At 42.4% G+C, this 23,969-nt stretch overlaps 1 protein-coding gene across 1 annotated transcript; it reads right to left on the reverse strand.

Annotated features, from left to right (window-relative positions):
* Window positions 1–484: 484 nt before the first annotated feature.
* On the reverse strand, window positions 485–22,045 carry LOC137041046 (adhesion G protein-coupled receptor E2-like). The gene is made up of 10 exons (XM_067416971.1): window positions 21,973–22,045; window positions 12,294–12,440; window positions 11,950–12,105; window positions 11,690–11,845; window positions 11,282–11,428; window positions 11,022–11,180; window positions 10,530–10,676; window positions 10,246–10,392; window positions 1,352–1,498; window positions 485–489 (listed from the first exon to the last, which is right to left on the reverse strand). Exons 3-10 carry the CDS (start codon window positions 12,014–12,016, stop codon window positions 485–487), a joined length of 975 nt encoding a protein of 324 aa, XP_067273072.1. The 5' UTR covers window positions 12,017–12,105; window positions 12,294–12,440; window positions 21,973–22,045.
* Between the last annotated feature and the right edge of the window lie 1,924 nt (window positions 22,046–23,969).

Genomic DNA, 23,969 nt, shown 5'->3' on the forward strand with positions numbered 1-23,969 from the left:
GCTATTTATATTAATTTTAACAAAGTACCTATTAATGATTTATTAACTAAAATGCTAAATGTGTAATTGATTAAGGGTATAATAATTACATAAATTATATCTAAATAATTCAAAATTATTATTTTTTATAAATAAGCATTGTTAAAAGCCAGACACTTTAGTCTTTAAAAACCATTTGCTATGTAGTGACCTTTAATTTGGAGCAGAAACAGGGGGAGGGACTTTATTGCATCAGAGGTATGTCAATTTACTTACAGCTGATTGTTCCAATTTCAGTTTGAGATCTCTTATCCAGAACATAACCTGCCCTGGAGCAGGTTAGCTGTGGAGCGTAAGTTACTATGGCGATGAACACAGCTAAAAGCCAAACCACTTTAATGGTTCCTAAAACCCAGGATTGGCACAAACTAAGCTTAAACAAATCTGGCTAGCCAGCGAAACCGGCTTCATGGTACAGGCCCCTGGTGTCTAACAACATTTACATCTATTCTAGAAGAAAAAGAACCAAGAAAGGAGGACAATATCAAATAAAAATTTTAACCACAAATATCCAGAAGACTAGGATTTTGAAACTTTTATCTACATTATGTCAACACCTTTTTTTTTTTTTAAGAAAATGAACCAGAATTTAAAAAGAATTCTGGCTTATGTACGTCCAAAAAACACTTGAATCTCCTGCATGATAAAACACCCTGAAAAATTATTATTGGGGAAATATGGGGAAATCTCATATTACATTTAGAATACATACATATTGGTGATATTACTGTTAACAGTGTTTTTAAAAACTGAACAAAACTGACAAAGAAAAAAATAATTACTGTATAAGTTTACCAATACTGCTTGTCATTTGTACAAGCTTTGTCTGTCAATCATACCTTTGCATGTGTTATTGCTGTTTATAGGGAGGTTTGGGTCTGTTACATTATATCCACTCTTGCACGAGCAATTGTAACTCCCAACAGTGTTGTTGCAGATTGAGTTTGGACCACAGACGTCTGATCTCTCGACACATTCATTCACATCTTTAGTTAGGAAGTTAAAAGAATAGAGGAAAAGAATAGTTTGGGTCACTCATACATGTAAAGGCCATTTTATTCTTTGGCATCTTTACAAAATAATGTTTTGTTTACAAAAACTATATCCATAGTGAAAATCACATAGATATATTCTAGTTAATAATTCAAGGTTAGAGTAAACAAATCTAAAGTAAGTATTACTTAAAGTTGCATATCCCTGCTCATTTTGGAATAAACCAAAATTTTACTTCAATTATTGGAAACACCATAGAAATAACATCTAGATAATTATCCAATGTTAGAGAACAAAGAGATCTGAATATAAACTGTACCTCTACATGTGTTATTGATGCTGATGGTGAGGTTTGAGTTTGTTGCAGTGAATCCATCCAAACATGAGCAATTGTAACTTCCTATTTCATTTGTGCAGTTGGAATCTGGGCCACATACAGATGGACTGAACTGGCATTCATCTATATCTAGAGGGGGAAACGCAATATTATTGAAATAGGCAAATATTCAAAAATGGTTTCATTTCCTAAAATGACAATTACAACAGTAAGAGTTATCACCCACACTGATGAGGAGTCAAACCTTAATGAATATCTGACATAATATATTTTATATATATATATATATATATATATATATATATATATATATATATATATATATATATATATATCGTCTCAGGTTACGTATGTAACCCTAGTTCCCTGAGGGAACGAGACGCTGCGTCGAAACGCTGTGAGAACGCCTCTGTTTAAATGCGTCGTGAAGCGCCTGTAGAACCATTCCATCGGAAAAAAGATCGATCGTCGGCGTGATGACGTCATCGACCGGAAGCTATAAAACGTCCGTGAAAACAAACAGGAACTAACTTCTGATAAAGCCTGAAGTAAGTGATCACGGACACGCCGGGAGTATGGCAAAGCGACGCAGCGTCTCGTTCCCTCAGGGAACTAGGGTTACATACGTAACCTGAGACGTTCCCTTTCGGGGAACTCGAGCTGCGTCGAAACGCTGTGAGAACGCTTATACCCACATCGCCATAGGACCAAGTGTCTCGTATGTGTGAAGCCGAAGCGCACACGGTTACGAGAGTACCTGTGCCCCTACTGTAGATGCCAGGTCTAGTTCGTAGAACCTGACGAAGGTAGAAGGAGACGACCAACCGGCCGCGTTACAGATATCATGGAGGGAAGCCCCCGACAAAAGTGCTTTAGAAGCAGCCATACCCCTGGTTGAGTGCGCCCGGACAGCCAGTGGAGATGGCTGCCCGGTAGCTTCATAAGCAAGTGAGATGGCCTCGACCACCCACTTGCTCATCCTCTGCTTGGATACTGGGGCCCCCTTCTTAGGGGGTCCAAAGCAAACAAACAATTGTTCAGTTTTTCTCCACAGGGCAGCTCTGTGGACATAAGTATCCAGTGCCCTCACAGGACACAGCAGATTTAATCTTTCCTGGTCTGACGTCATAAATGGAGGAGGACAGAAGGCTTGTAGAGTGATGGGGCCCCGTGGGCTCGTAGGAACCTTGGGGACATAACCCGGCCTGGGATGCAGAAATGCTTTCACCATCCCTGGCGCAAACTCTAGACATGAGGGCTCTACCGACAGAGACTGAATATCTCCTATCCTTTTAAGAGATGATATGGCCAAAAGGAAGATGGTTTTTAGGGTGAGGAACTTATCCGAAACCTCCTCCAGAGGTTCGAACGGAGGTCCGGACAAGCCCCTCAAAACAATGGCCAAGTCCCATGCCGGGACCCTCGAGTGCATAACTGGCCTCAACCTTAATGTGCCACGAAGGAAGCGTGTAATTAGAGGGTGTCTTCCCAAAGACACTCCACTGCAAGGGACGTGGACAGCACCCAAGGCCGCCACGTACACCTTAAGTGTGGAGGGGGTCAACCCTGCAGAGAACCTCTCCTGCAGGAACTCCAGCACTGTACCAACCGGGCAGTTAACTGGATCCCACTGGCGTTCTCTGCACCATGCTGAGAAAAGTCTCCATTTCAAAGCGTACAGCTTCCTTGTGGACGGAGCTCTGGAGTGTAGGATGGTCTCTACGACCTCGGCCGAGAGACCCTCCTCTATGAGCCTAGCCCCCTCAGAGGCCAGGCCCACAGTTTCCACATCTCTGGGCGTGGGTGCAGGAATCTCCCGCCCGCCTGAGAGAGTAGATCCCTCCTGGTCGGAATCTCCATCGGAGAGCCTTCCAGGAGAGATATCAGGTCCGAAAACCATACTCGGGTCGGCCAGTTCGGAGCCACTAGAAGTACCTGGGCCCCGTCCCGGCGTACCCTCTCCAGAACTCCTGGAAGCAGGACAATCGGGGGGAAGGCGTACAGAGGCAGCCTCGGCCACTCCTGTACCATGGCATCCAGCCCCAGCGGGGCCGGATGGGTCAGAGAAAACCACTGCGGGCAGTGAGAATTCTCCGCCGAAGCGAACAGGTCTATCTCTGCCTTCCCATAAACCTTCCAAAGGAGCTCCACCACCTCTGGGTGGAGTCTCCACTCCCCGGGCCTCGGCCCCTGTCTCGACAGGCTGTCTGCTTCCTGATTCAGGGCCCCCGGGATATATACTGCCCTGACTGACAGCAATTTCCCTTGGGCCCACAGGAGGATCCGATGTGCCAATTTGTCCAACGGACGAGACTTCAGACCCCCCTGGTGGTTTATGTAGGCCACCACGGACGTGTTGTCTGTTCTGACTAGTACATGGTGGCCCCTGAGGTCGGGCAGGAACTGTTTCAATGCAAGAAACACTGCGAGCATCTCTAGCCGATTTATGTGCCAGTGCCGCTGATGCTCCTGCCATAGACCCTGGGACGAGCGACCACTCATGGTCGCCCCCCAGCCCGTGAGAGAGGCGTCTGTCGTTAGCGTTACGCGACGAACATGAGCCCCCAACACGGGACCCTGAGATAAAAACCCCGGGTTTTTCCACATGACCAGAGCACGTAGGCATCGCCGCGTGACTTTGATCGTGCGGAGCGGATTTCCCCTCGGGGAGAACCCTTTTGTCCTGAGCCACCACTGCAGTGGCCTCATGTACAGTAGGCCAAAAGGTATCACGTTGGACGCTGCTGCCATGAGACCTAACAGTTTCTGGAACTGTTTCACAGTGACGGCTCGGCCCAGCTTCTGTTCTTTGGCGGCTGCCAGGATCGATGCTATGCGTGTTGGCGATAATTGCGCCCGCATAATTACCGAGTCCCAGTTCACACCCAGAAAAGTGGTTCTCTGAGCCGGAGAAAGCACACTCTTCTTGGCGTTCAGCCTCAACCCCAGCTTCGACATATGGGCGAGAACAGCATCTCGATGCTGAACCGCCATCTGCTCTGTATTCGCTAGAATCAGCCAGTCGTCGATATAGTTCAGTATGTGGATGCCCTGAAGACGCAGCGGCGCCAGAGCTGCATCCACACACTTGGTGAACGTGCGGGGTGACAGTGCTAGACCGAAGGGAAGTACACGATATTGGTATGCCTCTCCCCCGAAGGCAAACCTCAGGAACTTCCTGTGATGTGGAAGGATGGAGACATGAAAATACGCATCTTTGAGGTCTATGGTGACAAACCAATCCTCCGATTTGACCTGCGCTACAATCTGTCTGAGTGTAAGCATCTTGAATTTTAGCTTGGCCACCGAGCGATTCAATAGCCGCAGATCTAATATCGGGCGTAAGCCCCCATCCTTCTTCGGCACGATGAAGTAACGGCTGTAAAAGCCAGACTCCCTGCTGGGAGGGGGAACCCTCTCTATAGCCCCTTTTTGCAGGAGTGTCTCTACTTCCTGTGCCATTACCAGAGCCTGCTCCGGGCCCACCTCTGTAGGCAGGACACCGCAGAAAGGAGGTGGCCGACTTCTGAATTGAATGGCGTACCCCTTTTCTATTATCTGCAGGACCCAACGAGATATATTTGGTAGACGTTTCCACTCGTCTAGAAAATCTACTAAGGGAACCAGCCTCTCGAGGCTGGCCTCTGGTGTACTTTGAGCAACAAGCGCAGTGCCCTGAAGCGGCGGACCGGCAGGGAACAACTGACTTGACTGCTTGGGGACCCCCCGAAGGGGGTGCGGACCACCCTCGGGTGGCCCGCGGAGACCGACTGCGCCCCGGCATTGCGGCAGGGTTGGCAGCGCGGCCCCCCGAGGGTGCCGTAGGGAAACGGGTACCGTAGGCAGGGGTAAGCACCGTTTCCCTACGGGGGGAACCACCCTCAGCGTCCTGACGCTTCTGGCGTCAGGAACGCTTCGACGAGGCCTTCTTGGCGATCAGGACTGTCCGCAGATCAGCCCTGCCCCTCGAAGGCCTCGTCTGAGAGCGCCGCCCCTCGTCCCCACGCTGAGGGGGAGCTCGGGCAGCGACGCTCTGTTTCTGCTGAGCCCTGTAGGAGGAGCTCGTACTCGGCCTGGGCTGCTTGGTGGTATCAGCAGCAGCCCCAGGGACCTGGACCCGGAGAGGGAGGAACTGCCTGAGCGCCGCAGCTTGCTTTTTCGACTCCTGGAACCTCTCGGTGACAGTGTGAACTGCGTCACCGAAGAGGCCTCCAGGAGAAAGCGGCGCATCAAGCAGAAAGGCTTTCTCCCTCTCCTTGATGTCTGTGGGGTTTAACCATAAATGCCTCTCCGTAGCCACCAATGCTGCCATGGAGCGGCCAACACATCTGGCCGTCTCCTTGGTGGCCCGGAGAGCTAGATCGGCTGATGATCTTAATTCAGCGATAATATCACCCCCCACAGCATCACTACCGTCCAAATCCCTTAGCAGGTCAGCCTGGTATGCCTGCACGATAGCCATCGTGTGCAGGCATGCAGCCGCTTGACCCGCCGCCGAGTACGCTTTACCCACCATCGCCGACGTTGTTTTTAGAGGTCTGGTGGGTAAAGTCGGGGCCTTCAGGGACGACGCCGAGGAAGGCGAGAGATGGCTCGCAAGCGTCTCTTCAACCTTTGGCATCGCCCCATAACCATACTGTCTCAGCCCGCAAATGTTGCTGTAGACCGAAGTCTGCGGGCTGAAGACACGATATGAAGCCGGTCTCTTCCACGATCTTGCCACCTCGGTGTGCAAATCGTGGAAGAACGGCAGGCCCCGTCGCTGAGGTTCTGAAGCGCGAGACGGCAGGAAGCGTTCGTCTAGCTTACTATGACGTTTTCTTCCTGCCTCAGATCTTTCAGTGGGCCAGTCGATGTTTAATCTGGCCACTGCTCGCGTCAAAACCTCAACTAGCTCCTCACTAGCAGGGGACTGAAGTGGCGAATCTTCAGTATCGATACTTTCAACGTCCACCTCCTCAGAGCTGGACAGATGAAGTACCGGCGGCTCTCTCGGGGGGGAAGAAACCGCCATGCGTGCTTCCATGCCCCGAGAAGAACCGCTGGATGGAGCAGGTGAGGGCAGAGATAAGGCAGCGCCCGTCTCTAACCCCTCTGCAACATCCAATTGTGATCCCCACGACTGCAGCCTCCGCTCCGCCTCGGCGGCAGCGGGACCAGAGCCGCGGGGAACACGAGCCGAGGCACCCTCCTCGAAGAGTGCCCGGCGGGAGCGCAGCGTTCTCAGTGGCATACGCTCACAGTGCTCGCAAGCAGCCCCCTCGAGGGCTGCCTGGGCATGCTGCGCTCCCAAGCATGCAACACAGAGAAGATGTGTGTCCCCGCCCGTGATGTAGCGTGGGCAGGGAGGAACACACTCTCTGAAATTGCTGCTTTCACTCGCCATTTCTATCTATTTTATTTTCTCTTTTTTTCTGTTAATATATGAAATATTTAACAAAAAGGGTGGAAAATCTCTGCTTTTTTATATAATAGACAGACAAAAACACCAAATAGACAGACAGGTTCACACAGATCGCTTGCTGAAGGCTCAGAAGCTAGTTCCTGTTTGTTTTCACGGACGTTTTATAGCTTCCGGTCGATGACGTCATCACGCCGACGATCGATCTTTTTTCCGATGGAATGGTTCTACAGGCGCTTCACGACGCATTTAAACAGAGGCGTTCTCACAGCGTTTCGACGCAGCTCGAGTTCCCCGAAAGGGAAATATATATATATATATATATATATATATATATATATATATATATATATATATATATATATATATATATATATACAGGTTAGAGTTAACAGAATATACAGGCAGTTAAAACAGTAACAAACTATTTAGAGCTCCAGCTGCCAATCACACTTTTGCATGTGTTGCTGTTTATAAGGAGGTTTGGGTCTGTGTTTGTAACTTTTCTCATTTGATTGTTTGTTCATTTGTTGTTAGATAAGATTGTCTGTGTAGTGTATTGTTGTGTATTAGTCGTTCTAATGTATTTTTGCGGTTTGTGGTGAGTTATCGCTTAGTCTCACTGCCACGTGAGTAAACAAGTTTCTGGGGAATGTTACAAGTTGTTTTCAATAACGATATTCAGGTGAGTATAAATAGAGGGATAGTCCACGGCTGCTCGTGTGAAGCACTCATCATTTGAAGACCGAAGAGTGTAAAGACATCAACTCTTCCCTGTGCAACTCCTCAGCAAGGACACAGACAAGGCACTTGAGTATTGTTTTCCTTTCCCTTTCAGTATTTGTGTTAAGCTTTTTCTATCTGGCCATTTCTCTGACATGTATTCACCATGCGCTTACAAATATCTACTATTACTACTAACACTCGTAAATCACGCTCTGTACACGATGCAACAATCTTCTACCTAGGTCCTCTGCTTCTTTACTGTCTATTCCAATTGGTCTCTGTAATTGCCAGTCTGTTGTAAACTAAGCAGACTTTATTTCATCTATCGCAACTCATTGACATCTAAGCCTCATCGCCCTAACTGAGACCTGGATCAAACCAGAGGACACCGCCACTCCTACACCTCTCAACTAATTTTACTTTTTCACACACCCCTCATCCAATTGGGAGGGGTGGAGGTACTGGTTTGCTTATCTCAAATGAGTGGAAGTTTGATCCCTTACCATTTCTATCTGGCAATTAATTTGAATCACCTCAATCACTATTACTCACCCTGTCAAAATACATGTTGTAGTGGTCTATCGTCCTCCAGGTCACCTGGGAAACTTCTTGGAGGAGTTGGATGTGTTACTTTCTAATTTCCCTGAGGATGGTACTCCTCTGATTCTACTAGGTGACTTCAACATCCATATTGAAAAACACCTAGCCACAGACTTCACCACTCTACTGACCTCAGTTGACCTTAAGTGAGTATCTACTACGGCTACTCACAGATCAGGTAACCAACTAGACCTTGTCTAAACACGTTACTGCTCCATGGAAAACACTTTAGTAACTCCATTGCTCACACACAGCTTTCGACTTTTTTAGCTTTTGGCATAATCTACGCTCACTCTCTTCCTCTCGTCTATCCACTATGGTTTCATCTTCACTTCCTCCACCTGCTCAGTTCTCAGCATTGGACACTAACATTGCTACTGACACACTTTGCTCCATCTTGCTTAGACAGCTGCTGCCCCCTTTTATACAGACCAGCCCGCCCCACCCCACCCCCCACCGCCCCCTTCTCCGTGAACATCGACTCAGGACGGCAGAGAGGAAATAGCGCAAATCTAAAATCTATACTGACCTTACCTTGTATCAGTCTCTTCTCTCTTCTCTCTCTCCAAATGTTTCCACTGCTAAAACAACATACTACCACAACAAAATCAACAACTGCTCTGACTCTCGCACACTCTTTAAAACATTCTCCTCTCTTCTTTGTCCTCCTCCTCCTCGATCATCAACTCTTACAGCTGATGACTTTGCATCATTTTTAACAAACAAAACATCCTTCATCAGCAGCCAGTTCTTCTCACCATAAACTGACACGCACATCTCAACAACTAACAACACACATGATCCCCTCTCTCTTCTTCATTCACTCACATTGTCAACACTTCTATTCACACAGGGACCTTTCCCACAGCCTTTAAGCAGGCTTGGGTAACTCCACTGCTTAAGAAACCCTCTCCGAATCCAGCATGTTTAGAAAACTATCCCTTCTGTATCCCTTTGTATCACTTCTTCCTTTCATTGCAAAGACACTTGAGCGAGTCGTGTTCAACCAACTCTCTATGTTTATTGAACAGAACAACCTTCTGGATTACAACCAATTCGGCTTCAAAAGCAGCCACTCAACTGAGACTGCCCTGCTCTTGGTTATTGAAGCAATGAGACTGGCAAGAGCAGCTTCCAAATCCTCAGTATTCATCTTGCTGGATCTGTCTGCTGCTTTTGACACAGTTAACCACCAGATCCTCCTGTCAACACTTAAGAAGACGGAGATCTCAGGAACTGCTCTCTAGTGGTTCAAATCTTGCCTCTCATGTAGGTCCTACAGGGTGTCATGTAGAGGTGAAGTGTCTAAGTTACATCATCTAGCTACTGGGGTTCCCCAGGGCTCAGTGATTGGACCACTCCTCTTCTCCCTCTACATGTCATCATTAGGATCTGTCATTCAGAAACCTCTCCTGTCACTGCTATGCTGATGACACTCAACTCTACTTCTCATTTCAACCAGATGATCCTACAGTTGGTGTTCATATTGCTGCCTGCCTGACAGACATTTCTGACGGGATGAAGGAGCATCACCTTCAACTCAATCTTGCCCTTCAACTCAACCAATCCCAGCCCTTCATCAAAATTTCTCCACTCAGCTAGGTTCATCAACCACAACTCCGTCCAGGACAGCCAGGAACCTTGAGTTGTGATTGATGACCAGTTAAACTTCACTAACCACATTGCTGCAACAGCCCGGTCCTGCAGATTTGCCTTATACAACATTAGGAAGATTAGACCCTTCCTATCAGAACAGGCCGCAAAACTCCAGGTCCAAGCTCTTGTTCTCTCCAGACTGGACTAGTGTAATGCTCTTCTAGCTGGCCTTTCTGCATGCACTGTCAAACCCTTGCAACTGTTCTATTCCCACCTGGTGGAACGACCTGCCTATCTCAATTCGAGCAGCCAAACCTGTAGCCATTTTCAAAAAAACATCTTAAGACATCTTTTCTAGCTGCACCTGACAGTAAAGACTAGCACTTAACTATCCAATTCTATTTCTGTTTGTTTGTTTATTTTACAAAAAAAAAAGTTTGTGTACTGTGCTCGATTAACTGAGATTTGTTTGTTTGTTCAGTCGCTTTGGATAAAAGCATCTGCTAAATTATTAAATTTAAAAATTACAACCACACTAAATTCCAGGATTTACCTCTACACATGTTGTTGATGCTGATGGGGAGACTTGAGTTTGATGCAGTGAATCCATCCAAACATGAGCAATTGTAACTTCCTATTTTATTAGTGCAGTTGGAATCTGGACCACAAACAGATGGACTGACCAGACATTCATTTATATCTATGGAAAAAAAAGGAAAAATAATATAGGTATAGCTCACACTAGTATTCACATAAATTGTAAACCCAAAGCAGCTCTGTACACTCAATTTTATAAGATAAAAACAGCCAAAAAAAAAATCAGTTGATAACACTCACCCTGACATGAGTTGTTGCGGCTCACAGGACTGTCTTTATTGGAGGTATTAAATCCACTCCAGCATGAACAAATGTGACTCCCAATGGTGTTAATACAATCTGAGTATTGACCACAAACTGACACTGCATCTTTACATTCATTGATGTCTGGAAGGAAAAAGAGTGAGAAGCTATTGCATAAAGCTGTTGTGTTGTGGGCATTCTGGTGGAATATGGCTGGCCATCAGATCATCCAGGTGGATGCTGTACATTGGTGGTGGTTGAGGATATTCCCCTTTCTATATGTAAAGCATTAGAGTACCCAGCGCTGTATAAACTATAAATAGTAACAAATGTATTTTTAACAAATGTAATTGTATAATAATTTTAATTATTATCAAAATTTACAATTTTCGAAACCATCAAATGTGTCAAGAGTCACAGAGTAAAATCATGCTGGCCATGTTACCAAAATTACAATCAGTACATTTGTGATTTAATGTGATTTCTTACCTCTCTGACAAAGCGGACCCTCTGAAGGGAGAGCTTGAATACATCCACAAGTGCCTCCCACAATGGCATCACACTCATGATAGGCCCTGCAGGTGTCACTGGGCCAAACATGATACTCCTCACACTTGCACTCATATTCTGTTCCATTTAACCCGCACACTGTAATAGAATAGGATTTATTCATCTGTGCTCAAATTGTCAATTTCTCCTAATACTGAACTCATCTTAATATGTGACATGATGAAACATTCTGCTCTCACCAGTGGTCATGTCGATATCTGTGATATTTATGCTGTTGCTCAGAGTCAAGGGCAGGCTAATATTTCTGGTAATATTCCGTAAGTAGTCCACCAGTAACAAGTCAAAGAATCTCACATCAATGTCAATCATGTAGTCAGCAGGAAATACTGCAAGAAAAAACAGAAGCAGGTTGAGCTGTTGTGTACTGTGATGTTAATATTTTTTTATGGCAAAACTCCATATAATAGACATTTTTTGTTACACAGTTATTTGCAAGAAAAATAAAATAATCAAAAACAAGTACATAATCAGCCTGTCAATTTGACTAGCAAAGTGCAGTAAAATCAAAGCAAAAACACAAACAAACAAGAACAAATTAATTAGGATGAAAAAACTCATGTTGTTGTAGATTGATGGCAGTATCTCACCTTGACAGAGCTGTCCATCGACTGGAAGGGCATTGATACATGTACATGAACCATTTGTGATGTCATCACAGGCGTCGTATGAGTGACACGTGTCATTTGGCCAAACAAACAGACCCTCACATTTACACTGATACTGCGTTTGGTTCAATGAACACACTGAAATGCAGAAGAACAGTCCAAATATCAAACAATTTACAGCAATATTCATGATGTATAAAGTTTATTCTTATCTATTTAACATTACAAAGCAGAGTTCATACCAGTAGTTATGTTGATTTCTGTAATGTTAGTGCTGTCACTGATCATGTAGGGCAGATTTAAAGACATCAGAAGGTTCCTCAGCTGATTAGTCCCCACTATACTATCCACACTATTGATCTGAATTTCAATCAGATATTCAGTCAAAGGGAGAGTCACTGTAGAAAAAGAAAGGGGTAAATTATAACTGATGCCCTGCAAAACCTTTTGTCAGAATTCAGTTATGACTGGAATCTGTTCTCTAAGACCAAGATTTGCCACGAGACAGACAGGTTTAACTGAACTGTCTTCCGTTTTGGAGAAAACAGATATCAAATCAATCAAAGTTTTTAAAAAAATGGCTTACCATTGCATGGGTTACTGGTGCTGACTGGTTGATTTCTATTTGTTACAGTAAACCCACTCAAGCAAGAACAGTTGTAACTCCCAAATGAGTTGGTGCAACGAGAGTTTAGACCACAAACTGACACTGCATCTTTACATTCATTGATGTCTGGAAGAAAAAAGAGTGAGAAGCTATTCTTACTTTGCAAACACTGTTTTCCTACCACCGCCTATACATCTTGAAAACAGAAATATTAATGAATGAATGTGGGTGAGGGATCCCCAAACGTGATGAATGTGGTTGAACACAGATTGAATCAGCCCGCAGCTAACACTGATGCTAACAGGCACTCAAGGTCGAGCAGACGGCAGCGCTCAGCTTAGAGAGCAGCCGAGTCCAGGTCTCTGATAGTGGGGTGACACCACGTTCAGAAATAATAGCAACAAGGATACTACATGCTGCCTTCCACAAGCAACAGTTTCTGATGTAAACAGTGAACGTCTGAACATTCTGATGAAAGTTAAGACTGCAAATCGACTTATAATTTATGTGGAGAAGAATGGTATTCAGAGAGAGCAGTAAGAACTCACTAAGAGGGATTCCAATTAACTTTTTGAAACACTTAAAAAATGTAAAGTTCAGCTGTTCATCAGTGGACCACTGCCAGCAAGAGGAAGAAATCGGTTCTCTTTTGGAGTCAGAGACAACTGTTTACATTGAATAGCCGCCATCCAAACAAACTTGGTGCAAGAGTGCTAAAGGATGATATTTATTTTTCTCTTCATCATCCTTCAGCTGTGTGTGCCAATGCAATCAACCTGGATGGCACACACACACACACCTGTACAGAGTATGGACGACCATAAGACTTCATTTCAACACCTGAATGGACATGCATTTGACACACCCCACAAGGGAAATGATAACACCACACAGCCACAACAACCACTGCTCACAGACACACTCCTAGCTGAGCCCTGCCCACAGAGCTCACCACAGAAAGACTGTGATGGATTAGAACTGCTCCAAGATTCAGCAACCAAGCATGATTGTCTGGAAAATGGACAGTGAAACCAGGAGAACATATTTCAGCTTCCAATAACACTAGAGCAACAGCCTTCTTACCGGACATGTTTTCCTCTCTCCAGCATCCCTGCTTCTGAGCTTCTCAGAGAAAATGGAGGAACTAGTTTATGCTGGAACTAAACTATCACACTCGATCGGTGTGAGCCCCCTGATATCAACCAAAAAGCGTCGAGCCCCACAACCACCAAAGCCTGTGGGCCCAGCTTACCCTCCCCCTCCTCCTGTGATTTTTCTTCCGTCAAAATGCCAGGGCCTATTCCCTCCTCCATCTGTTGTGGGTGAACCAAAAACAACTGATACCAGCTCTCAGTGATGTGTGTTGGGTCCTCGCTATGATAACAGGAACTTTATCAAATATTTACAGAACAAGTGGGAACCCAGTGTGCCTGTCTCTTTCTTTATTTCTATTTTGTCATGTGATAGAAAGGCTAAGGCCCTTTCAGGCCATATAGCAAACCCATCTAATCTGCAGCCTGTTATTTGTCAAACTAAGATTAATTTGGGGGAAAAAATAATACTGTTAAGTTAACACTTTTAAACATCTGTTCACTTAAGAGCAAATAATTTCTAGTTAATGACTTAATAACCACAAACAACCAAATTTTTTGCTTCTAAATGAAATGTAGCTAGAATAACCAGCAGCCATATCCCCCTGTACCCCAGTTCTGTCCCGCGTCTGTTGAGGCAGCGCGGCGGCAGATCAGCGGGCTCGCAAATGAACTTGTCAGCGGGTCTTGGGGCTGCTGAGGCACTTTCTTAGTCCCTGCTGACAGTTCGGATGTTCTCCGTCCCCGCATGGAAGCCCGCGCTGCGGCCTCTTCGCCTCCTCTGTGGAGTTTTATGGAAGTCGATGCTGCGATCCGCCGTCTACGACGCTCAGGCCACATTGACTTAGATGACGATTTGTTAAATAAATATTTAAACAGTATCGTCTGGAGATTATGGCTGCATTTAATTCTGAGGAATTCAAAATGAAACATTATCTGACTTTGAGGAGTTGGATATGTTCATTCAGTCTATCATTCAGACCATGTTCACTTGAGGGGTGATTAGGGGCATTTAATTCTGAGGAATTAAATGGGATTTATCTGACTTTGAGGAGTTAGATTATCAGCCTATCATCCAAATTGTGTTCACAGGGCCTTTTCATCTAAGGATTCACGGTGGCCGCCCTGTCGAGTCAGATGAAGCCCCTCTCCCAGGGAGAGATCTAGGTCGCCTCCTCTGTGGAGTTTTATGGAAGTCGATGCTGCGATCCGCCGTCTACGACGCTCAGGCTACATTGACTTCCAGTGGACGCATGCTGCCCTAGCCGGCACTAGAAAGACGGCAGCTGGGCAGCGAACGTGTTCGCACACCGAAAATCCTCCCCGACTAAGCCCTGCCGGGTGGCCGCTTCAGGGGGTCGGGCAGGAGGCTCGGTGGGTACCAGAGACCAGCCTTGGGAGGTTGGTTCCCCTAGTAGAATATCTCGGCGCATAGTTATGCTCCCGAATATATCTACTTGGGCCCTGTGTACCGTGGGCAAAGGGGTACAGACTGCAGTTCAGTGTTCCAATACCGGTCATCGGAGTGGTCTGAATTGTGGTGTGCCCAGCCCAGTGGCCGGCTGGCCAGCCCCCTCTCCCGAGGAGCGATCGAGGTCGCCTCCTCTGTGGAGTTTTCTGGAAGTCGATGCTGCGATCTGCCGTCTACGACGCTCGGGCCACATTGACTTCCAGCGAACCCATACTGCTCTAGCCACCTAGCTATATTTTTTTAAAATATTATTCATATTTCTCATGCATATGTTATCACTATTTTAATTAATTTCTATGTAAAGCACTTTGAATTGCCATTGGGTATGAAATCCCCATATACTGGTTGACTTTATAATTTAACACTCTGTCTCCTCTCCACTAATAAGCTGTTGTGTGATGGGAATAGACTAGTTTACAAAAATAAAAATAAAAAAAAGGAATAAACTGTAATTACTTATTCAAAATTAGAGCAAATAAATCTGAATACAAACTGTACCTCTACATGTGTTATTGATGCTGATGGTGAGATTTGAGTTTGTTGCAGTGAATCCATCCAAACATGAGCAATTGTAACTTCCTATTTCATTTGTGCAGTTGGAATCTGGACCACATACAGATGGACTGAACTGGCATTCATCTATATCTATAAGGGGAAATGCAATATTATTAAAAAAGAGTAATTATTTAAAAACAGTTTAATTACACCAGCAATAGTTCAGCCCAAACACTAATGGTGATTCAAAACGAATATAAAGTGACCAGTTAACAGAAGGTTCAGGAAATACAAACCATAACAAAATATTCAGAGCGTCAGCTGTCAATCATACCTTTGCATGTGTTATTGCTGTTTATAGGGAGGTTTGGGTCTGTTACATTATATCCACTCTTGCACGAGCAATTGTAACTCCCAACAGTGTTGTTGCAGATTGAGTTTGGACCACAGACGTCTGATCTCTCAACACATTCATTCACATCTTTAGTAAAAGGAAGTTACGGGTAAAAGAAAAGTTTGGGTCACTCATACATATGCATGTGAATAAATACGGAAAATACTTAGAAAGAGAATGCTTAATACAAAAATGACAAAAAAATAACATGGTTAAACTGATTATTATATAATGTACCTCTACATGTGTTATTGATGCTGATGGTGAGATTTGAGTTTGTTGCAGTGAATCCATCCAAACATGAGCAATTGTAACTTCCTATTTCATTTGTGCAGTTGGAATTTGGACCACATACAGATGGACCGACCAGACATTCATCTATATCTATGGGGGAAATTAAATATTATTAAAATAAGCAAATATTTAAAACATGTTTAATTTCCTAAAATGATAATTAAAACAGTAAGAGTTCGACCCCCACACTGATGATGAGTCAAATATTAATATTAATCTCTGATATTAAAAAATGATAATAAAAAAAGGTTAGAGGTAACAGAATATACAGGCAGTTCAAACAGTAACAAACTGTTCAGAGCTTCATTTGTCAATCACACCTTTGCAGATATTCATAGGTTTTTGCAGTTTATAGGGAGGTTTGGGTCTGTTACATTATATCCACTCTTGCACGAGCAATTGTAACTCCCAACAGTGTTGTTGCAGATTGAGTTTGGACCACAGACCTCTGATCTCTCAACACATTCATCCACTTTTACTCATATATAAGTGAATAAATAATGACATAAGGGGGGTTGGGGGGGTACATCCAATGGGGTGTTTCATGAATTAATAATGGCGGGGGTCTAATGCTATTTTATGCATTCTGACTTATTTACACTGTTAAAAAAAACGTGTTTGGACGTATGACAATTATTTGTATGAAGATGTATGAGTATTTCTGTGAATACACTCCTTTTTTTCACAGTATGGCCCTGTATGAGGTCATAAAGGGTGGAATTCATTGTATGGGCACTGGATTAGCATGTGCGCACATCAACCAAAGCGAGAGCAAGAGCACGTCCATCACAAAGCTTTGTTTGGAAGCCGTCGGCAATGCTGTCATTTTGTTTTTTTAAACTATGAAATCAAGAATGCCACTAAAGAAGACAATTACAACACGACTGGATTGGATTGGATTCGCTGGAAAAGGATGTCAAATTGTTTGGGAATAGATGTGACAACATCAGCCGATGGTGCGGGATGTTAAAAGGGACTCAATTGCTAGCAAGTCCTATAGGAGCAACTATGTCTTTATGAAGATAAGTCCAGACAAAATAACCTATGGTTAGTAGGGCCTACGGTAAGGAGCTGAAGAAGGGAAAGCAATTCAGTTCCTGCAGACCCATATCCCCAAGTGGATTCTTGCTCTACAAGAAAAGACTATTAAGATCGAAAGGGCGCACTGCTTGTATGCGAACGAGGATCCCTCCAGGAATAGATTGCAAACTTAAATTTTCAAGCTCCTTCACTACAATAACTGACAGGTAATCCTGTAGGGAGCCAGGAGCGAGTTATGAAGGGGGTAATTTACGGTTCTTTACTGACTTTAGCAAGGGAACTTCCCAAAAAAGAAAAGCCATGGCCAAAGGGAGGAAACGCCTCCAAATACTAGGTATCAAGTCATTCCCTGCTCTACCCTGCGTTGGTCAGAGTGCGTAATGGGAAGGAGCATTTTCTGTTTTTAAAACCCCTGGAGACCTGGAGCGTTTCATCTGGTCTCTGAATGACAATATGGAGATGGACACCACCACACCTACAGGGATTCATGGGGAGTAAATTCAGCCTTCTTGGTTTTGTATTATAGCACGTTGAGTAGGGATATAGGTTTAATTTTTACTCTGATGTACATTCAGCTAAGAGATGCTGATGTTTCCCATCATAGTCCATAGTAAACATTGTACTGTTACCTCTCATAGTCCAAGTGCATGGCCTCAAATAGTTGTTTTCTAGACAGATAAGAGAGTGTGTTCTTCCTCTCTGTGTAATGATTTGGTGTTGTAATGACAGCATATAGCAGAAGAAGTGAGAATCCAAACGCAATTTATTTTCAAGTATTATCCAAGGTCATAGTCCATACCAGGCAGAGGGTCAAGCACATCCAAATATAATCAGTCCAAATACACGACATACACTCCAAGGGGGGCAGACAGGAACAGGGAATCCAAGGCTCAGGCAGAAATCATAACTTAAACCAACTGCCAACAGACAATGTAAACCAAAACCAACCAACAAACAAGACTTCATCCAGAACACAGGGCAAATGGCATTCAAATAGAGCAGTGTTCTCAACCACATTCCTGGAAACCAACAGTGCACATTTTGCATGTCTCCTCAATCAAACACACCTGATTCAGCTCATCCCCTCATCATTAGTAGTGACTCCAAAACCTGATGTAGTTGTGTCAGACACAAAGGTGACCTTAGTGGGCCTCTAGGATCGTGGCTGGGAACCACTAAAATAGAGTAATAAGCTGTGCCTCATTTTGGAAGCCTGCATCCTCTGGAGGTCGCATGCGAATGCTGCATGCATCATATGGCTATCTCATTTTAAAAAAGTGAGTAGGACATTCCAAATGTGACCTTGGAATGCACCCTTCTTTCACAGAAATTCGGAGTTTGTTGAGCTCTTTCCTTCGTCAGCCCAGACTGATCTCATGAAATGGCGTATGTATAACACACCAATTTGTATGCCATTTTGGCGTGCTATCAAGACACATAATCGCTTTTTAGCATGTTTATCAATGTCGTTTAATTCTATCCCCCTACACTGCCCCTACCCCTAAACCTACCCATCACAAGAAACATTCTGCATTTTTACATTTTCACAAAAACATAATTTAGTATGTTTATAAATCCATTTACCTTGTGGACACACACACACACACACACACACACACACACACACACACACACACACACACACACACACACACACACACACACACACACACACATTCAGACATGTTGAACGTGTAACTCAAACTCTTCCCTTAACCTACCCATTTATGTATAATAAAAAAAGGATATAACAAGCAGATATGACTGGGCATGTGCCGATATCAATTTTTCATGCTGCGATTAATTGATGACGTTTTATCACGATATACGATATTATCATGATATTTAAATAAGTTGCAAAAAAAAAGTGTTGCCATAACATAACAGCTTTAAGAACTATTTTTGTAAGAACAAAAATAACTGAATGTTTAAATACAATAATGCACCAAAAATATATACAGCTCTGGAAAAAAAAATTAAGAGACCCCTCATTGAGAAATCAATGTTAAGTGGTCTCTTGATTTTTTTCAGAGCTGTAAAAGTAACATTTTCAAACAGATTAAAGTGCAAAAGAATTAGGCTACAAAGAACAACAGGTAGGCTTACAAATTACAATAAGGGCTCATTAGTTAATGCATTAACTAAGATTGAGCAATAGCTACATTTGGTACAGAAAGTAGAATGTTTTTGTTAATGTTAGTTAAGAAATACTGATCATTGTTAGTTTTATCTTAGGTCCATTAAAAGTTATTTTGATTTTGATGTTATTAAAAAGTAACTAAGAAATTAACATAGAATGATTAATTCTTTATAAGTATTTTTCATTGTCAGTTTGGTAATGAATTAACATGTTAACTAATGAAGTCGTATCTCAAAGTTATACTGAATAACACATAATTAGAACAGTTCTAATTATTAGGGTTGTAGTCCAGATTAAAACATAAAATGTTTAAATTTGAAAATAAATAGCCTATTAAGTCTTTAAGTATTAAGTATTTGGTGCTGTGATGAACAACATTGAGATTACAAAAACGAATGGCTGTTTTAAAAACTACACACGTTTTTTTTGTTTGTTTGCTGGTTTCCGGGGTAACAGCCGCATTCTGCAGTTCATCAGCGCCCTCTGCTGTCACTGAGCGGTACTTCAGCAGCGCGTCTCCTTCACCGGTTCAGTCATGTGCAAACGCACGTTGGGCTTGTTGATATCTGAGCGCGTGTCCCTTTGACGCAGAATACAGCTGTGTTGAGCATTCATACGGTTGATGGGCAAAGTATTCTTGAGTGCATTATAAAAAAATTATAAATTGTTAATAAATTATTATTTACGATATTTTAAAGTGCCCACGATAACAATATTGTGCATATTCATTATCGTGATAAATCGCATTATCGAAAATCGGCACATGTCTAACTGCAGGCACAATTTATTCAGAAAGTACAAATATTCCAAGTGTTCCAAGGACAACGATTGATTTGTGTGAAGAAAATCCCCAAAAGCGATCAGAACGTCGAGTCCATCTGCCAAAGATTAATAATACATTTTCAAATATTGCTGCCGGAAGAAATGTCACGTCAGCTTTGACAGCATTGGCTGTCATATGTCTCCAATTGCGTCATTACATCAGCTTTGATTGTACAATGCCATTGGCTCTCGTGTGTCTCGTGACTTATCGCGTCATTCTTAACTTGTAGTGTGTATCATTTGAATCAGAAATATTAACAAGTGCGTGTGTTCTGTTCACAAAGGGGCATGATCATTTCAACAACTAAAACATTAAGATCAACTCTGTTCTTCACATGAAGATATTTGTATGACTTCAGAAGACTTGGAATGCAACATGAGTTAATACTTTTATACTGTTTTTTGGTTCGTTGACTGTGACTGTACAAAGTGACTGTACATTTATTTGCCTGTTACATGTTTTATGTTGTTGAGAGTAGGTAGGTTTAGAGAAGGAGTGGAGTTAGTTGCTCCAAAATATAAAATTAGGCTATAAATATTAATTCTGTGAGATCAGGTTGGCGGAATCACACGGCGTAGACATACATGCGGCTATCTCAAAATGCGTACAGATAACACGCCACTTGGCTTTAGAAACAGGAAGTCATTTGTGGTAGACTGGATGAGCAATTTTTGGTGGGTCATGATCATCCCTCCCCTGTCAGCCTTCTTTTCCTTCCGGATCTTCACACTGAAGTGGAAAAGTCCTAGAAGAAGCTATAATCAGCTGGCATATTTACCGCTCAACACTTGTGTGTGTGTGTGGAACTGTGTGATCTGGGATATATGAAGATGCCCCCCGCAGAAGAGGTCAGGCTGGGGGTGCTCTGCATATAATGGCTTTTTTGCATGCCTGTACATCTCCTTCAGACAAAAGAGTTGATGTTGTGCAATTCAGACGCCCTTTTGTAAGCATTTGCTCTCCATGTGCTCTTTCTCTAGCGTATTTAGCTACCTTATTTTGTTAGACAGAGGGTGGTTGGTTGTGTCCTCTTTTTGGAAAAAAAGCAAACGCAAAATGGCAGAAACCAAGAAATCACTAGGTGCATTACATGAGAAGATTAATGTTAATAGGAAAACCATCAGGTTAAAAAAACAAACAAACAAAAATATATGCTTTATTCAAGATTTGATTACACAAAGAATGTACTGTACCTCTACATGTGTTATTGATGCTGATGGTGAGATTTGAGTTTGTTGCAGTGAATCCATCCAAACATGAGCAATTGTAACTTCCTATTTCATTTGTGCAGTTGGAATCTGGACCACATACAGATGGACTGAACCGACATTCATCTATATCTAATGGGAGGGAGGTGGGGAAAGAAGCATTTTAAAAAACAGTTTAATTTCCTGCAATTATAATTCGGAGTTCTGCCCAAATACTGATGGCGAGCCAAAACATTGATGAATATATGACACAAAATATCTTATTAGCTGCCAGTCATACCTTTGCATGTGTTATTGCTGTTTATAGGGAGGTTTGGGTCTGTTACATTATATCCACTCTTGCACGAGCAATTGTAACTCCCAACAGTGTTGGTGCAGATTGAGTTTGGCCCACAGACGTCTGATCTCTCGACACATTCATCCACATCTTTAATTAAATAAAAGTACAAGCAAAAAAAAAAAAAAAAAAAAAAAAAAGGGTTCTCATACAGAATGAGGAGGTCAACGTATTAATTGCCTAATCTTACAATCTGATATTCCATTTAAAATATTTTATCCAAAGTAGGAAACACTGGAATTTCATAGTGTTAGCATTAAAAATATATGTCTTATTTATTTTAATAAAATAGATTGGACTAATTGTGTACAAATATAGTTTATTATTCAATGTTAGAGAACAGAGATCTGAATATGAACTGTACCTCTACATGTGTTATTGATGCTGATGGTGAGATTTGAGTTTGTTACAGTGAATCCATCCAAACATGAGCAATTGTAACTGTAATGATCATTTTTTTCCCCGGAAAGAATCAGCACAGCCTATCTTTATTTTATAAATATAATAAAACTAAAGACTTTTCAGAGATATGAAGGATGCAATACTACTCTATAGGTACTCAAGTTTGACATGAGATTGACTGAAACTGAGTGTTTTACTAAATTAAAACACTCAGTTACTATTAGGGGTTACCATAAAAGAATGGATGAACTGTCAATCATACCTTCGCATGTATTATTGCTGTTTATAGGGAGGTTTGGGTCTGTTACGTTATATCCACTCTTGCACGAGCAATTGTAACTCCCAACAGTGTTGTTGCAGATTGAGTTTGGACCACAGACGTCTGATCTCTCGACACATTCATCCACATCTTTAGTAAAAGGAAGTTACGGGTAAAAGAACAGTTCTAATCACTCATTCATGTTAATAAATAATGAGAATGAGAATGTCTAGCTTTCAAAAATGACATCCACAAATACATTTACATAAGCTAATTATTCAAGGTTAGAGTAAACAAATCTGAATATTAACTCTACCTCTACATGTGTTATTGATGCTGATGGTGAGGTTTGAGTTTGTTGCAGTGAATCCATCCAAACATGAGCAATTGTAACTTCCTATTTCATTTGTGCAGTTGGAATTTGGACCACATACAGATGGACTGAACTGACATTCATCTATATCTAAGGGGATAGAGGTGGGGAAATAACCATTTTAAAAACAGTTTAATTTCCTGCAATTATAATTACAACATTGAGTTCTGCCCAAATACTGATGGTGAGTCAAAACATTCATTAATATATGACACAAAATATCTTATCAGCTGCCAATCATACCTTTGCATGTGTTATTGCTGTTTATAGGGAGGTTTGGGTCTGTTACATTATATCCACTCATGCACGAGCAATTGTAACTCCCAACAGTGTTGTTGCAGATTGAGTTTGGACCACAGACGTCTGATCTCTCAACACATTCATCCACATCTTTAGTAAAATAAAATTACAGGCAAAACCCCCACCAAAAAAAAACAAAAAAAGAGTTCTCATACAGAATGAGGAGGTCAACGGATTAATTGCCTAATCTTACAATCTGATATTCCATTTAAAATATTTTATCCAAAGTAGGAAACACTGGGATTTCATAATGTTAGCATTAAAAATATGTTTCCTATTTATTTTAATAAAACAGATTGGACTAATGGTGTACAAATATAGTTTATTATTCAATGTCAGGGAACAGAGATCTGAATATGAACTGTACCTCTACATGTGTTATTGATGCTGATGGTGAGATTTGAGTTTGTTGCAGTGAATCCATCCAAACATGAGCAATTGTAACTTCCTATTTCATTTGTGCAGTTGGAATCTGGGCCACATACAGATGGACTGACCAGACATTCATCTATATCTAGAGGGGGAAAACAATATTATTAAAATAAGCAATTATTTAAAATAATAATTACAAATTGTATAATTACAACAGTAAGAGTTCTGCACACACTAACTAACTACAAAACATTCATAAATATTGACGTAAAATAAATAATTGATAAAGTGAACAGGTAGGTAGTTTCAGGTAGTACAAATAGTAACAAAATGTTTTGAGCTTCAGTTTTCAGTCATACCTTTGCATGTGTTATTGCTGTTTATAGGGAGGTTTGGGTCTGTTACATTATATCCACTCTTGCACGAGCAATTGTAACTCCCAACAGTGTTGTTGCAGATTGAGTTTGGACCACAGACGTCTGATCTCTCAACACACTCATTCACATCTTTAGTAAGGAAGTTCAGAGGAAAAGAACAGTTTGGGTCACTCATTCATATGTGAAGGTCAACATATTATTTACCATCTTTGCAATGGAATGCTTCATTCACAGAAAAGACATGTAAAATAAAAACCATATGGATTATTATTCAAGGA

Source organism: Pseudorasbora parva, chromosome 15 (assembly GCF_024679245.1).
Source record: "Pseudorasbora parva isolate DD20220531a chromosome 15, ASM2467924v1, whole genome shotgun sequence".
NCBI lineage: Eukaryota > Metazoa > Chordata > Actinopteri > Cypriniformes > Gobionidae > Pseudorasbora > Pseudorasbora parva.

What these genes read in the sequence shown, in the direction of transcription:
- LOC137041046 (XM_067416971.1), bottom strand. Translation starts at nt 12,016, where the DNA reads ATGTCTTTAAATCTGCCCTACATGATCAGTGACAGCACTAACATTACA. An exon ending in CGATGGACAGCTCTGTCAAG is followed by an intron (nt 11,429 to 11,689) that starts GTGAGATACTGC and finishes TTTTTCTTGCAG; the next exon opens with TATTTCCTGCTGACTACATG. An exon ending in CCGCAACAACTCATGTCAGG is followed by an intron (nt 10,393 to 10,529) that starts GTGAGTGTTATC and finishes TTTTTTCCATAG; the next exon opens with ATATAAATGAATGTCTGGTC.